Source organism: Falco cherrug, chromosome Z (genome assembly GCF_023634085.1).
Source record: "Falco cherrug isolate bFalChe1 chromosome Z, bFalChe1.pri, whole genome shotgun sequence".
Lineage (NCBI taxonomy): Eukaryota > Metazoa > Chordata > Aves > Falconiformes > Falconidae > Falco > Falco cherrug.
This window is the reverse complement of record NC_073720.1, coordinates 3,828,623-3,846,151: the sequence shown is the minus strand read 5'-3', so window position 1 is coordinate 3,846,151 and position 17,529 is coordinate 3,828,623. Positions and strand designations below refer to the sequence as shown.

Genomic DNA, 17,529 nt, shown 5'->3' with positions numbered 1-17,529 from the left:
GAAGGAGAAGCAGAGTAAGTTTTGGTCGAGAATGAGACAGAGTTTTCTAGCCATGTAATGGCTTGTAACCAAATCCAAGTCAGGGAGCAGTGTCCATTACCAAATAACTTTTTCACCAAAAGAAATACCAAAATTGAAATAAGATTAGATTCAACAGAATTAAAACTTGTGCTAATAAAGTGTTGCATGTGAAGTGGCACAGGCGACTTTGGCTAAAAAGGAAAACACAAGGATACCACTTCAACACTCTCCACTTACACCCACCCACACTATTTCACAACCCACTGCATATCCCTTCTCAGTACTACTTTGACAAAAACAACAGCAGTTCATTTACCCTATTACCAAAAAATACCCATAAGAAATCCTATTGTTCACTTTTAAATTGTGATCTTGTTCTCCCTCCAAGTGGAAAAAAAAAATATCTGCATGCATGGTTTATTACTAGCAGAAGTATGGTAAGTGATGTACAATTGATCTCTCAAAGAAAACTGTTTATGATTCACAGGTCCTCTGAAGGCCAGTTTCTCTTCTCCTTTTTCTTTAGAACTATTTTTCAAACAAAATCTAAGGAGCTTTCAGTTTCTTTATAGAGCAGCTCACGTTTTTGCTTTTTCTCATCATTGACCATTTTGATCAGCCAGCACAAGTATAGCCTGGGTTTCTGCATATCTAAAATTTTATTAGGAAAGCATTTGGATTTGGCATCGAAAGAGTAAGAAGGTTCTACACTAAAGAGGCTGAACTTCTTTAGTAAAAAAAAGTAAAAATAAATTCTCATGAATGTTGCTAAGTAAAAGAATCCAGAAAGAAAAAAAGTAGTTTATTGAAGAATTTAAAGCCAAGATGCTGCATTGTGGAAAATAATAATCTTTACTATTACAAAGAAAATCTTAATCATGTCAAAACAGTGTGTTAGCTCAATGGCAGCTTTCAGAAAAGAATTCAAGTAATAGCAACGTCCATCCTGCATCTTAGAATAAGCCACATGTTAAAATTTGTAATTAAAGCTTAAGTTTCAGTTAAAAGCAACTCTAAATATAAATGCTACCCAAGTCAGAATGGTCCAACAAGGAGCCTAAAAGCCAAAAACCTGCCCCTTGGGATGCTTTGGTGCATCATCTTTTTCCAGGAGGCAGAAAACAGCAATGTGAGCAACAGAAATCCCATACAGTTGAGTGGCTTCCTCCTGTGCCACTAGCAGCCTGACACCTGTGTGACTGCTGCTGCCACCAACTTGGTGACTACTGATTGAGGAAAGGCAGCTCCTCTCAGCTTCAGCAATCAATACATCTCTTCCCAATTGCAACTGGCTGCGCTAGCAGTGGCTGCTACATTTTTCCCTCATTTCAGAAGTGGTGACCTCTGTGTCTTTCCACTTCTGTCCTTAACAAGAGACACCAAGATCTCCTCAGCAAGCCTAATGAGAGAAGTTCAATGGCTGGCTGCGCAAGGCTGAAAAGAACCCCACACACAGATTTGCCCATCCTACCTGGATCATTCCAGAAAATTTTATGGGCTAAAGTGAAATTAAATAGTTAAAAGATCAGAGATTTTTACCTATGTGTCGCCTTGTCATTTCCACTGTAGCATTTCTGTTTACATTGGAAAGCAGACCTAGACAAAATCGTTCTGAATTTGATGGATCTGTAAAGCCATCTACGGTCAGGGAAGGCTGTGATGCATGGAAGGTTTCTCCCACTCTTTGATTCAATTCATAATATGCTATTGAACACCAAAATGCAGGCTCCGAGTAAGTAACTGGTTGCAAGTCTAAAAAAAATTTTAAAAAACAAGCTTAATATGGAATTTGAGGCTGAATAGCTGCATGGATATTAGTCTCTTTCAGAAACAACAGTGGCAGTCTCCTGCAACTACTCAAATTGTATTTTGCTTGCTGTCATTTTTACCTACCTAAGTAAACAGAATGGAATTCAATATTCCACACAAGCAAAGGAGAGGGGAAGAAGGGGTGATCTAATCTGACCACAGCTCATTTAGTTCAGTACTTGCATTTTGCTCAGCAAAATGATTAAGCTAATGTTGCCATGGGTGCCAGATATTGAGACATTTCTGTTGCCTTTCTGTAATTTGCCAACATTTTGGCAACATTAAACTATCAAATATGAACTGCACACAGGAAAAAATATTAATATGAAAATTATGATCTCTTGATTACACTAGATCTTCCACTGTCTCTTTATCTAAAGGCAGTTCTAAGCTCTCCCCTACAAAAGCTCAGTATCTTCCCTGTGCATCTTCAGCTTTTCCTGCCCTGCTTCCCCTCTTTACCTACTCTAATTACTTACTCAGTGTTCTGAACAGCACTTTCCTGTCACATCCTGCCACCATTCCTTAAACAAACCCAAGGGAATCTGATCTTCCTGAGGCATTTATAGAGACACAGCAATGGCACCTGATCAAAGCAGGTGGGCGACTACTGTGGGAGCAACAATTGTGTTGTGGTTACAGGTGAAACAGTACATGAGAAGACCAGCAGCACACACGTACATGGGAGACTGCAAGTCTGGGCAGCACTATGGATAGGATATTAATGCTAATGTCCTTTAAAGGATTTATAATTGCTATTCCTGCACACACAACCATATTATTCTTTCTCTTTGCTAGAAGCTCAACAGTTACAGAAATAGTTATTAACAAGTTATTAACCCAGCCCTGTTATGTTTATTATCAGCAAGCCAACCCAAGAGTCTCCTCCTAATAGAGCTCTTTAATTTTAAAGTATATTCTCATTTTTAATGTCATTATATATAACGAAGGGTCATCGCACACACAGAAACAATTAAAAGTATTTCCAGCTTACCCAGGCTATGATTAACTGGGGAGAGAGTACTAGGAGACAGCTCTGCTGGAGATCCTGTTGAAGCAATACAGATTGTTTCAGAGCAAATTATTCTCATTATTTAGATGGCTAGGTATAACCATTATCTCAATATAGGTTTACATTAAAATTCTCTGGAATGAGAAATCTTATAAATCCTACAACCAGTTTTCCAGCATGTCACATACTTATTCTGAATTAAGATTACATTTAATTTTTCAGACTCCTGGGAACCTGTGCCTCCTCATAAAGACTCAATTAACACCTTAGTGTTGTATTTGGCAGAGCTCTCACTTCATGCACACTCTGCAAACCTAACTTTATTTATGTACTTCTCCAGTGAGAAGGGTAGTGATTTCTTCCCAAATTCAGTGAAAAACAGCTAAGAAAAGGTGGACAACACCAAGCAAGATACTGCTTATATTCTCAAGGGAGAGGATTTCTCTCTAGAAAAGAGCAAACTGGATTTCCTCATTTGAAGAATTTTTTCTTTCCTGGAAGAAGGAAGGAAAAACTGCAGAAAAACATGAACTATCCAACACAATTTCTGCACTAGTAGGCGACACACAGAAAGGCTTTGCACAGGAACATTCCTACAATGACTGCCAATGTCAGGCTTTTTTAATTAAGGTGCCTATTGTCATATAGCAGGAAAATATTGCAGTTCTTACAGAAACTAGCAGTTGATTCCAATTAACTGAAAAAGGTTAACATTAGCTAACTAAACACACTCAAGTCTACCAGCACATAGCAGGAGGTTCTTATCCAGCACATCAACTGTGCTCTGCCTAAGTCTAAGGCCAACCAGATAATCTAGAAACCCTTCGATACAAAGGCACAAATGCCTTACTACTCTTTCAATACAGCCTTTCATGTAATAATTAATTTGAAACATGGCAGAAGCGCTAAGGCTGTCAAGAGTTAAGAGACAGGATCTCAAAATGCACCATTTCTCTAACTTGTTTAGGCCAACTGACATTTTGCTTCAATGAAGCCATTTCCAGAAGGTAAACTTAGGCGTAGGTTGAAACCAGTCAGCTATTAAAATCTATTTTAAGGCTTTCTGATGAAGACTTAGACCTGTGTGCCTTTGTTAGAAAACCAAAGAAATGTACTTAATATGGCACAGAATGTCTTAAAAGCAGTCCCCTAGCAAAAAATTCTTTTGTTCACAAAAGATTGAAAGTGATATTATAAACAGAAAACACCAGGTTATACAGAGGGCTACTGGCATCACTGTTTGGGCTGAATTCATGCCGCTGTGCAGAGGGATCACAAGTAGCAATCCCAGTGAAAAAAAGCGTTACCTGTATCCATGCTTTGGTTCAACTGCTGGTCACTTGTTTCTCCATCTTCGCTGATATATCCTGGAGGTGGTGTTTCTGTTAAAAAAATATATTAAAAAAATAATCCACCTATTGGTTCAATGACTGGATAAATTTGTAAGATTTAGCATTTGGGGTTTCTGTCTGTAAGTCTTCATGAGCTCCATATGATACATGAACAGTGAATGAGAATTTCATTTTGCTGTCCCTTCTTCCTTCCAGTAGGACTTCAAATGCATTACCTGCCTTATTGTCTATGTAAAATGTATCATCGCTGGTATGCCAGTCAATTGCTCAAACATGTTATATAATTAACAGATAATCCTTGTTTGTTCCATTTAAGACAAGACACTTTCACTACAATGAGTAACAATTTTGCAATTGTGATCAACAGCTTTCACATTTAGTAGAATTACAAATGAAAAAAACCATCTGGTGACTTCTACCAAAAAAACCCCTAAGCTGTTTTTATGTAGTATAATCATCAGATCAGATACCCCCCCACGCCTTATAGAAGTTGCTACACTTAAAGGTTATTTTTCAGTTCAGTCCCCAAAGCCATTTTTCTTCAACGCCCAACAGTTGATCTCACTCATTAATGATAACTGTATTATCTAGTTATGCTGCACAAGCTCTATAATTGTTATTATTGTTACTTCCAAGCTCTATTAAAACTATCATTTAGTCTTTTATCTAGCTTTCTTTAAAGATGGGAGTTTCACAGATCAAAGTAAAGTCAGTAACAAGTTCGAAGCATTCCGATACCAAAACCTGTGTTTAACTCCACAGAAATATCTTAAAAGCCCAGGACAGTATGGATGTAACTTTTCTCCATTCAAGATGTACTTTGTAATCCTGATAACGAGTTAACCAATAGTCTTTCAGGAAACAGTTTTCTTTGAACTGGGCAAATGCCCTTTCCTATAAATTAAAGGCAAAACCTGGATTTCTTTATTGAAAGTGTTTGAAGCTAACTATCTCTACAATCATCTTAGAATTGTCTCTAATACATCCGAGGGATTAAACATATTTAATTACATTACCAAACAGCAGAAATTTAAAGATAAAGCCTTTCGCTTAAAAGTTAACATCAAATATCATGCCTGAGATTTACAGCAATATAATAAGATCAGAAGGAAGTCGTTGAGAGGAAACTAGATTAACTCAGTTGATTAAATAAAAATGAACTGGAAGAATCATATCTTTGGTTCATTCTGTAAAACTAGTGTGCTAAATATAGATCTCAAAATTAAAGTGAGAATTTAAAAGGAAAGTGAAGGGAAACCTTTACTAGCAAGGAGTATGGTGACAAAAAACATACTTGTTTTGAACATTTTTGTAGAATTCATTGTGATAAAGAGGACTCCACCCATTGCCAAATCATTCATTATAATGAAGCCCACAGCCATGCTAAAAGGCCAATAACCATTACCAATCCAACCCACACCTCCAATTTCCAGTTGCTAATCTAGGCTCTTTGGCACAGATTATTTTCCATATCTAGTCTCTGTCTGAACAGAGATTATTTCCTCCACCTAGCACTATTAATACTGTTTTAGGGTCAGAGGTTGAACACCACCACAGCTGCAAATAAATGCTCAAGCACAGCACTAAAAAAATCTTAGCAGAGCTTGAATGCTGCCTGAAGTTTGGACAATGCAGCTCAGTGCCTCTGTAACCTGAAAGGGAACACACAGCTCCCCTAAAGGCTTTCCTGCACCTTTATGATGGCCATCTTCCCTGCCACAGGTGAAACCAACCTCTCTGTAGACCAAGTACTCTGACAGTATGGCAGTTTGAAGCTACCACAGTTGTGAGTCTAGCCTACCGCGAAAGAAAACTGTTCTCTGAAGCAGGCTGTCAAGATGCACAAAATTTATCAGAACCTAGCTAAGTATTCAAGATTAAGTTAACAAGGTCAAATAAAGTAAGATATCATGACATGAATACAACAGGAGTGTGTCAGCGACAGAGAAGAGGCAAGATGTGGTTGGCCGCATAAACGTTGGAAGATCACATGAATACCTGCAACCACCTTGAACAGAATTCCTGCAAATAACTACCTAGTCACTTTAGCTCATTCCATAGCACCGGATTTTAAAAGGGTGGCCTTCCAGAATTTTGTTTGCAGATGCTATCAAACACCCTTAGATGGAATCAAAAAAGTATACATAAGAAAACAACACCGACTTCTAGTGCCTGAAATTGCTCTTGTAAAGATCTGCTATCCTTAGGTGGCAACAAATGTGGCACAAATTAAAAGATGAGAACAAATTAACTGAAATTTTTTTTTGTGCCGTTTCAGTTCTTTGATACATTTAAGGAAAACACAAGCAACATTCCGTTTAAGACATGTAGATACAATTTGTACATTGCATATATCTCACTTTCAAGGCAGTCATCTTACTCTTCAAGAGAGTCCAGATCTGAATTTTCAGCTTGTTCGTAACATAGCTGCATTAAACATCTATGAGAAAACTTCAGCTTCACTTGGTTTTGTACTCTAGGCAACTTCCTGAACAGACAGGAAACAGGAAGTTGGGGCAGGAAACAAAGGTCTCTAATTTTATGTTTCAATAACAGTACAGGCTTTCGGGTGCACCATAGCAGATTAGTCTTGGTATTTGTTTTGGGGTGAGGAAGGGGAAAAGAGGGGGGAGGAAGAATTTTTTAAGAGTTCAATATTGTTAGGCTGTCCTTCATACTAAAAAGACAGAACTATATGCACACAACAGTAACAAGTACACAAAGGAACCCTTGATCAATTGTGAACTCCAGATCAAAACACTTTTTAAGTTACTGTTTTGCAACCTACAATTTACTCCACATACTACACATGGTTAGACTGAGCAGCAGTTTACTACTCAATTACAACAAAGCATCTGGCAACCACTGTATGTTTGTAAAACAGGCTTAAAGCATAAGGTGAATGTCTACTTTGTACTCGTTAGCATTCTGAATCTTAAATAAGCTACTGAAACCAAGTAAGCTATTGTGAAACCACAGCAACATGGTTTCACACAGGACCATGCTCTGCAAACAACAGTATTCAGGTGTTTCCATTGGAATTAAGACATTAAATCAACAAGCCTTAATTTATTGGTATCTTTTAATTAATTTAATCACTTAGGAGTATGAAATTACCATCTTTGTTCCAGTGGTGCAATGTTAAATGTACTGTTTACAGTGGGAGTTAAGAAAATACCTGGTATGTAATTGCTCTGTGGTTCAATTCCAGCTGGGAAGTTAGTGTTTTCAGGAATGGAATGGGTATAGTCATCAAGAGGTGGAAGCTCCGTTAGAATCTCAGTGTGCCGTGGCACTAGTACAGGAGGCAAGACTGGAAAAGCAAAATTCAAAGCATTAGTAAGATCCTCACAATACATGTTACTGTGAGCTAAAAGAAAAAGAAAAACCAAACATCTAAACCATCTAACAATTTTTGCAGATGTTTTGAAATTTTCTGAATCTCAGTACTGCTCATACTACAACTGTACTACTAGTTACTGGAAGAACAGACTCCTGAGGTGCCTCCCAAGTAAGGCTATTCCACATTAGCAAAGGTAAGTCATCTCTATTCTCCTTTTCCATCTGGACCATACTTAGCCCGCTGGAAACTGCTAGCAGTACTAGAAGTGTTTATCAATGCATTTGTTGTGTTCAACACATTTGTAGACATTTTTCAGTAATTTTACTATTAAAAACTTTCAGGAGATGGTATTCTCAAAAGCTTTATCTCCAAGAGTCTTGTACTTTTGGCAAGAGAAAGCAACACATTTCTCTTTTTCGTTTAAAATGCTATGCTGGAACAAGTATGTACAGCTATACAAAGCCAGAAGCAGTCTTCCTACCTGGTGTCTCCACTCTCTGGTAGTGGTAAGGGTTTACACATACTTCATCCTTTTTAAGATTAAAAGCATATTCACAGTTTTCAATTGCTTTAAGTTCATGGTGACTGTGAAGATCTGGCCAGCGCCACAACCGACAGTAAATAACATGCGGTAATCCTTTACGATGAGATACCTGTAGACGGCCATCGAGAGATCTATAGGGGAAAGATGTTGAGAAGTATTTACAGACTGCATGCTGTCGTCTTAATCACTCAAGCAACAGTGTACACGCATGGGATGGGTAGTTCGTGTATTCTCAGAATTCAATGGATTGACACTGCTAGTGACATTTATACTCTTGTTAAAAAGCTTCAAATGTGATAAAAATGTTGGTATCAAGCAGTGTCTTAACTTATTTTTGAGTTGCTCAAATTATTGCCAGTGAATTTAGAGTTCATTAAAAGCCACTTTACCTCCAACCAAGTATTACGAATGATTGCTTCATATACTTTTTTTTTTTTAATGTAGAAGACAGTTGGTTTAAAAGAAAAAAAAATAATCACACACTTTAACAGTCCCTTCCACTGCTAAACCTCAAGGCTTTGCTGTGGCATGGATGCTTTATGGCTTTAAACATAAGAATTCCCACAGAAGGACTGCAAATAAGCCTATAAGCAGTCAGCTGCCCAAGCGATCCACATGGCAGTGTAACTGTAATGCAAAAAGCATGAATGCACATCTTGTAAGGGCTGTACAATTTATCTTCTTGACTTCATCTGCCTTGCTACCAGCTGAAAACGTTTTGCTAGTTTTAAGACAGACTGCATATGCTTACACAAATGCAGATGTTTATGATTGTTATGGGATGGGAGACAAACCTCAATACACAAATCAAGTAATGTGACATGAAAAAATAAAGACCCTGTTTAGAATTTGTCCACCATTAAACTACTGAAGAATTTACGAACAATTCTTTAGTAGCTCGTATCTGAGCCAATTAGCAAGATTTAACTGAAAGCTTGTGGCATACAAAGCAGTTTAAACACTTTGTAAGATTAGGTCTAAAGAATTAAGTTTCCCAAGTTTGTTAATATAAATACCAAATCACATTAGAGCTTGCATTTAACAAGTCTTCCCACTCTTTCATTAGCACTGGCATAAAAAAGGAATATTCCAGAATTAAGAGTTTCATTGGTCAAAACATCAGCTGAACACACTTGGATTTCTACACTGGCAAGCAAATATTTTAAAATGCTGTACCATGAGAGGCCTATGAAGCATTTTAGTCTATTTTACAGCTAAAGCATCCCATTACAGACCCTCCAAAGCCAATCCCTCCCACAAGATTTCTATGATGCGAGAGAGGGCAGAATATTCACCTGGTTTGTTCAGAGAAGCTGTAAAGGCCTGTTGTATCCCACTGATCTATCGTGTTTGGTGTACTCAGTCCCCAAATTTCAGAGCAAGTGCTGTGCATAAATTGAAAACAAAAACAAAAAATTGATATGAATATGGAATATGGTTATTCAAAACACCATGATGTCAAACATGGAATAATGTACAGAATACTTCCTTTCACATAGAAGATAGAGCATTGTTAGACTTGCATTTAAACTGACATCTCATGCTATATTTTCTATATGAAGGAGGCTATCAAAATGGAACATGTGATTCAAGGTAAATGATGTTTTTAAAAGGTGAACAAGTTCTCTGGTTTTAAGAAGTCAATACAGTTGTAATGTTCCTTAAAACAGGCAAAACTTCCTCAGCCTAGCTCTCAGAAAATTCAATTTTAAAGGGTAGTTGCTGAGTTGGGGTTTTTTTTGTTTGGTTTGGTTTTAAACATAAGCATCCCTAAGACTTCAAACAAAGGCCATGTGTATCTGAAACTGAACATCACAATCTAACTTTCAGGTACAACCACTTCAGCATTAACATCATTCCACACACACACACTGATTTGCTGCTTTTCCCAAAACAGAAAAGTTCTAACTCTGAAAAAAAGCACATGTAGCTGATACTTCTCACTGTTTCTGTACCCTCCTTGCTTAAAGTAGTAAATATTCTTTTCCATTGTACAAAAAATATCATGTTCATCAGTTTTACCATGTAGCATTTTAAGACCTGACTACATAATAACAAAACTTTTAATTGCTAAATCAAGCAGGAGGAGAGAAAAGACAACTAACTCTTTACCAAACTGGTTCAATGACAAGATCACAACAGTAATGAAAAAGGAGCCTTCAGTCAAAGGCATGAACTAAATGCAGCAGTAAATTTAAGCAATGCAAGAAAACAGCATGGGCTTGTAAACGGGCAGCAGGCTTTCAGAAGCATAAATCAAGCTCACGTCTATCACAGACTTGCTCTGTGACCACTGAAAACTGACTGTTTCTTTTATATAAGTAACACTCAGCTAGACTTTGCGCCTCAGAAAGGAAGAGAACTTAGTTCCCAAGCAATTTACATACCCACTTCCTAATTGCAAAGCCTGAAGTTTGACTGGCTGCTACATAACCTTTAAAAATTACGACCTCTTGAAAAGTTCTTTCTGAAAAACAGAAAGAAAAATCCAAGTTTATGAAACTCCTGGTTTTAAATAGGCATTGCAATTTAAATCTAAACTATTAAGCTTAGCTGATATACTCACAAATTTGGACTGAACACTTATGGGAAGAGAAGCGAGGTAAGTATTCTTCTCTTCCCTACACAGGGAAAATTCATCAGTGTTATGAAACAAAACAGGAGACAGCACAGCACTGTACACAAAACCACTTTCAGGGCTGACAGCCACCTCAATTCCACAGTGAATTTAATAAAACAAGTATGGCCTATTGATGAAGGGAATGAATGGTTCTTCCTCCCTTCTTGCCAGTCCACATGCCTCATTTCTAATGCCATCCCATGGAAGCTGAAACATCCATGCAACCAAGGAGCAACCCAAATCAATAAACTGGCTATCTGACCACAGAACCTATGTGGCTCAAAATTTGTGTTTTCAGAATTACTTTTCAGCCAGATCAGTTGTTCTACTTACTGCGGAGCTACCCAAGCACTACAAAGGAGGAGTGAGAGTAGAATTTTTGGCAGCAGCCTGCATTTATCAAAAATAAAAATGTTGAATAAAATATGGCCTTTGACATTTTACTGATTATGACACAAGCAAAATCTTGTACTAGCAGACTTTTTGTCTACTAGAGAGCAACAGACAGGCAAAGGCCCATTCACTGACATACATCCAGCTCTGCAAGAAAGCCAACTGTCCTCAACAAGTTACATCCACCTCAGATGCAGGCAGCATCACAGCTCTCCACAAAGAGTGGGCCAAAGAGCAATACTGACCATCCCCACGTTAGTGAGCCTGCGACCTCACTTTTTCATGTTCTTAAGACGCCTCCAGGATGGTGGGCTGCCAGAAGCTGCCTAAGGATTGAAATAATTGCCCCAAAGACACAGGGGCAGCCTGCGGGACACCAGGCAGCAGCCCTGAACTGTACTGTGTCCTTAAATAGGCATCACTACTGCTGGTAAGACAGATCATCATGCACATTAAATTACAAGAACAATCAGCAGACACAAAGCCTGCTGCGTATTAATTGACATAGTCAGCTCTGACAGCTTACTACCTTTGAGCAATAGATCCTTTGTACAAAGCAGCACTCCAAAGCTGATGCTGTCACACAGATTACATGTTCCCAAAATTGTGGGGTGCATTACTGGTGTAAGGATGACATGCCACGTGTTTGCTTCACAAGACTTTTAAGAAAGCACATGCAGAAGTAAAATTTCATAGCCCTTGACAAAGCATGCTGAACAGAACAGTATTTTTTATTGCTAACCTCTTTATAAATATTCAAACTATCAAAGCTGACAGAGTATTTCACAAGCTACGGAAAGACAAACAGTATCCTGAAGTGACTGTGTGACAGAGACATAGCTTGCTATGAAACTGGATGCTGTGGAGGGAGGGCAGGCCATGACGTACAGAAAAAAGTGACCAGTTAGAGCAAACCTGCTGCAATATTCAGCAGCTTAAATGATAAGCTGTCTTCCAGGATGTATCCCTGCTTAGAGCTGGGATTAATATCAGTGTTATAGTGGCTCATCTAAGCTATGACTATACTCCAACTCGAATAATCTACAGTCAAAAACAGAAGTGCCTGCAGGAAAATATTACTGTTCACAGGAAGAAACATCTGCGGAAATGAAGTGGCCTCCCCACTCCCTAGATCACATAAAAGATCCACTGCCTAAAAGATGCAAGACTGTCCCCCCACCACATCACCCGGTCGATAAACTAAGGTTCTTGGTATTCACACACACACACACCAAATCAGAACGAAATTTCTCACAACCATAAAAAGCATACTTCGTACATAGCACTTCCATGAAAGGCCACAGTATGTTCATTCATATGCAAGCAACAGCCTGACAGAGGGCACACACACCTACTCATCCCAGAAAGGTGGTGGTTGTAAAGAAGGTGACAGCATTCTGAAAGATGTTTTAACAACCACCAAAACCATCTAAAAGGGAGACAGGAAGGGAGACAGGAGGTACAGACATTTTAGTAGTACAGAATGAACACCTTGAAAAAAAATAGCAGGCATTCTCTCCTAAACCTGCCTTTCTGAAACATCCTAAATCCCTTGTGATGTAAGGAGTCCTTCTATGCCTTAGTCCATGAAGAATTTATAAGAATCAGGGACTAACATCTGTACTCATAAGTTAAGTCTTGTCTGGAAACATTCCTGGGCCCTGGAACACGATTATGTATGCTAGAAAGCTGCTAGGACATTCCCCAGCACTAGGCCATGCCAATTACTGTTCTCCCACACAATTCCCAGGTTTGAGTCGCACACCATTGGGACCACTCGCACTGGGCAGTTCAGATGTAGCCACCCTGCCCTGCTAGCTAAGAGTTTATGGACAAGACAGCCCTGAGCCAGTTGGCCATGGTGCCTGGGAATGTTCCCAGGCACATTTGATTTATTAGGAGGGAGGCAGCCAACACATATCACCATTTCACCTTTAGAAAGCAGACTGCCCTCAAACCAAAGCCTAGAAGCACACTTTGGGCTTCATGTTTTACCAAAGAAGTAAAAAAGAGAGGGTTTTGGTTTACAGCTTGCTGTATACTGCAGCCTGGTAAGCCATCACTGTTTCCAAAATACAATTTGGCTCCTGCATCTAAGCTGTACTTAAATCTTTCCTGTGTAGACAGCACAAATATACTCCAAAATACAAGCTTCAAGCTAATATACTTCCTCCCACCAGAGCAGACAGTTTCATTCCAAGGAGCACTTTCATTGCTGTTCTCAAAACAATCTGTCCGTTGACAGAAATGAGGTCAACTATACAAAAGCTAATATTTCTATCTTTTCAACACTAGCTTAGATTAGCAAATCACCATGTTCTGTGGACTCTAGCACTCTTCAGAGCAAGCTTGCTTGAATACTAGGTTGTTGCTTTTGAAGACCCCACAAAATAATTTATTATAAGGGTCTTCAGGGATATAAAGCATCAAGTTGGTTCAGTTTCCCAGGTGTTCTGAAGTTCTAACAAAAGAAAACTGTTTCCCAGAGAAAGGAGAAATGCTTAAAGGATAGCTGCAAGAAATAACAACTTTTTGAGACCCAGTGATTTTCAGGGAAAAGTCAAAGTCTAGCAGATGTCTAGTTAAGCTACCACACACTAAACCTGGGACAACTCAGTCCTGCAATTCCTATATCCCAGGACTGACCAGAGGGCTGATGTGGTGAAGAAAGGGTCAGACAAGTTATATTACTGGGTAGAATCAAAGCTTCCCAAAGTCAGAGCCTTCCCCTAAGTGGAAAGGGTTGCAAGGGTTGGCATTTCAACATGACTTTTCATCTGCGTATAAGGAGCAACATCTCAGATGATACTGTACAATTCTGGCAAGAAGAATCTTTAATGTGTCTATCAGCATGCAACAGCACACAGTATGCCTTCACTTCTTCCATTTCATCATTTCCTTTAACAGGAAAATCTGAGTTCCAAAAAAACTCTACTCTGGGCAAGAAATTACCTAAACGGCAAAGAGCTCTAGTAATGCTTCACAATTTTGAGACAAAGTGCCAAAACTGCCTTTCTTCAGCAAGACACAAAATACTGACACACGAGAAAAAATGCGGACACAGGAAAAGCCTAAATATCAAAGATAACAAAAAAATATTTGTATTGCCTAGTCTACGTATCACAGATAATGTTCCCAATCAACATCAACAGCACAAACTATCTTAGTGGAATAATAGTATCTGTAAGTCTACTACAAAACTGGACTAATCAAGTCCCAGTTCAAATACAGATGAATTATTGATCTGCCCATGAAGAATGAACACTGACAAACATGGTCTGTGCCACACTCTTAAGTAAGCAATATGATTGCTTGCTTTAATTTGTTATAGCCCTGTTGGAGGAATCCAATATCAAGTCCATATCAAATTCTGTAATAGCGAGATATAAACTACATGGGATGAAACAGCTTGAAGTAATATATTATAGGCACATTCAGGAGTTCAAAAATACAGATGGATGTCATCTCAAATGGGACACCCTGCCCAAAAAGAGATTTTCATAATCACAATATGATTAAGTGGTAAAGTATGCAGATCCATCTAGGTAAAAAAGGGAACAGGATAAGGCTGAACAGGACAAGATAAACACTGCCAATCAGCATATTAATATTAGGTCTGTGCCAGTACAATCTGATCTTAGTGAATGTAGAAATCCGTTTGCAACCTGGCTTGCAGCAGCAGTAATTCTGAACTAAAAATTTCAGCAGCTGGACATGCAGCTACACAGAACAATCCACAGTCTCCTCACTGATGTCCATATGCCAACTAAGAAAATTACCTCAGGTTGGTACTCGACCTAGGTTGCTTCATTTTGTTCAGCTTCCCAGCACAGTTAAAAGCCAGATGTACTGATGTACAGATCCAAGCAAGTATGTGCAAGTACTGTCCAAACAGCCATGACCACAGCATCAAACAAGCTGGTGCCTACACATGGCACTGTGCTGCACATACTCCAAGTCATCCCCATACTTTCCCCAAGTGCATTTGCAAGGTAGAAGATATGAGGGATAAAGCTGATAGGTCTCATTGATACTGTTTTATAGAGATGCTGTTTTATTTGAGGCTATAGCTGAAAGAACCCAAAGCCAGCAAGAGCTTTAAGCAGTACCCTACATGCACCAAAACAGTAACACATGCTTAGGCTGATATCTGTATATTACATGTTGTTGCTACTATGAATTTATTACTGGTTTTTACTGAGACAGAATGAGCAAAACAACTATCCCACTACTAAGACTGTTTACAGTATTGGCAACGCTGTGTGCTCTAGGTATTTCTTGTACTAAATGAAGTGCTCGCAACAAGTATGACATCAGAGGAAAGCAGGCAGAACCACTTCACAGATATTTACATATGAAGTACCAAAAAGTCTATACAGAAGTTGTTAAATACTGTCACAATTCATACATAACTGCAACTGCACTTTCTTCTTCAAAGTCTTGCAAAGTGGAACAGCTCTAAAGGAGCTAAAACAGAATTCAGTTGACAGCTTCCTCTTCACCTGAAGTGCCAGCACTAGCAAGATGACAAATAAAACCTGAAATACAAATACCTTCATGGTAGTCAAAGCCTGTATTATACAGGAATCATTACAGAATGGTCTTGGACATTTTACTTGCTTATTTGTGAAGTATTACACTGAACATCTAGATTATTCCTGAATCTTTCACATCTTTCAGAACCTACAGCCACTACCAAATTTGCAAGTACATGTGCGAAGTAATCTTCTCCATTTGTCTTTCTCCTGCGTCTTATAATCACAAGCCTTTCTTCCACTGAATCTAATTTGTCTTCCCCCTACATTTTCTGAGGCATTTGTAGTGCTGGAGCTGTGACTGAAATGAGAAATAATTTCAGTAAACTGTGATAGTACCTCATTTATCATTTTAACTTTCATTCTCATATCCCACTTCAGTTTTCAAATTCTAGAATTCTCATGCAAAGCCTTCCCTAAAAATGCGAGCCTGACATTTGTTTTCACTCACATTTTCACACAAAGACTAAACAAGAAGAATGTAACAACAACAGAAAAGATGATCAGGTTTTCACTTGAACTAGAGAAGTTACTTAGCACAGTCATGCAAACACCTTTACACCAGCCTAACGTTTACAGAATTTAATGCCTCGCCTGATAATTTGTCAAAGGGGCAGAACAGCGGTGCAGAATTTTCTTCAAGAGCTACACCAAGCTATCCAAAATGGAGTTCGCACAGTAAGAAATGACCATTGCCTTTATGGAATCCCATTTCCTCATAACAAATGGGCAAATGCCATTGCTTTAACATTGCTCATGGCTGTTTCTGTAAAATTGAGTAGACAGGTTAAAGTCTGCAGACTGAAGATCTGCACCTTGCACAGTAACTAAAAAATAAAAAAAAGTCCTGCTATGTAAGATCTTAGACCCAAGACTTCAGGCAGCAACATACTAAGCAGGAACACCGCTATATTGGCTAAGGCTCTGGTTCATCACTGGTGTAGCTAGACTGAAGCTGCACTCCTGTGAAGATACTGTCCCATTACGCTCCACTGATACTAGCTCTGAGAAAAGAATCACTCGATGGATGAAAGAACAGAATCCTTCCTTTGACACCAGCTACCTTCTTCCTGATGCAACTGAGGATCAAAAACAGCTTGGAGGGAAATATACCAAACCTTTGGAACTAGCTCAGAGAGGGTCTTGAAGACAACAGTAATAGGAAAGACTGATTTGAAAGGCTTAGGTGTAATACAGGTGAAAAAGTCCACAATTAAAATAGTTCATTGGCTTACATACAGTATCATATTCAGCAGAAATGACAGTTCCTACCAAATCTGCTCTATCGTGATTTCTTTAATTCTGAGTTTCAAATGTGTAGTTGCCTTCATATTCTGACCTGACAGTCCTATCTATATACTGGCAATTAGCATTTCTCCCTATTACAACCTAAAATGTCTATGTACCAGACAGCAGCAATGTTAATTTTATCACCTGTCTTTGCAAACAGCACCTCAGCTAGCTGTATAGCCAGCTGTCTGAACAAAAGTTTAGTGTAAAATGTAGTGTGGCTGGCCTAAATACCTCAACTACCAAAATGTATGTTGCTCGTGGTTTCTTTTCCCCATACTGGGGATGACAGTAAAAAGGTTATTTGCACTATGCTCGCTTAGAAAACATTAAAGAGATTTGCAGTAATAATGCAAATATTAAAGTTATTTCCATGAGATATCTATTGTACTCTTCTTCAAATCTTACATCATTTGGCATGCCTGCAGAACTGACCGATCTTTTTACTTGCATCTCCATCATTCCATATTGCAGTGACAAAATATCATCTACTCATTTAAGTGTACATAACTAGGCATACACATTCATCAAATAGCACAACTCAAAGCTACAGCAGCTCATTCCTGCATGTGAATGATGTGAAGTAATGTAGAGGTCCTGATCTCATTTT

The 17,529-nt window shown here is 38.6% G+C and overlaps 1 protein-coding gene across 2 annotated transcripts in view; it reads right to left on the bottom strand.

Moving 5' to 3' along the window:
- SMAD2 (SMAD family member 2) overlaps positions 1-17,529 on the bottom strand; it is a 67,022-nt gene that overhangs the window by 6,194 nt on the left and 43,299 nt on the right. The window contains exons 4-9 of one of the 2 annotated variants that reach the window (XM_055699160.1): positions 9,377-9,466; positions 8,019-8,212; positions 7,373-7,507; positions 4,150-4,224; positions 2,825-2,878; positions 1,561-1,773 (exon numbers count right to left, since the gene is read on the bottom strand). In XM_055699160.1, coding sequence (XP_055555135.1) covers positions 1,561-1,773; positions 2,825-2,878; positions 4,150-4,224; positions 7,373-7,507; positions 8,019-8,212; positions 9,377-9,466 — 761 coding nt within the window. The remainder of the gene's footprint in view (positions 1-1,560; positions 1,774-2,824; positions 2,879-4,149; positions 4,225-7,372; positions 7,508-8,018; positions 8,213-9,376; positions 9,467-17,529) is intronic. The other variant, XM_055699161.1, reaches the window with a different exon arrangement.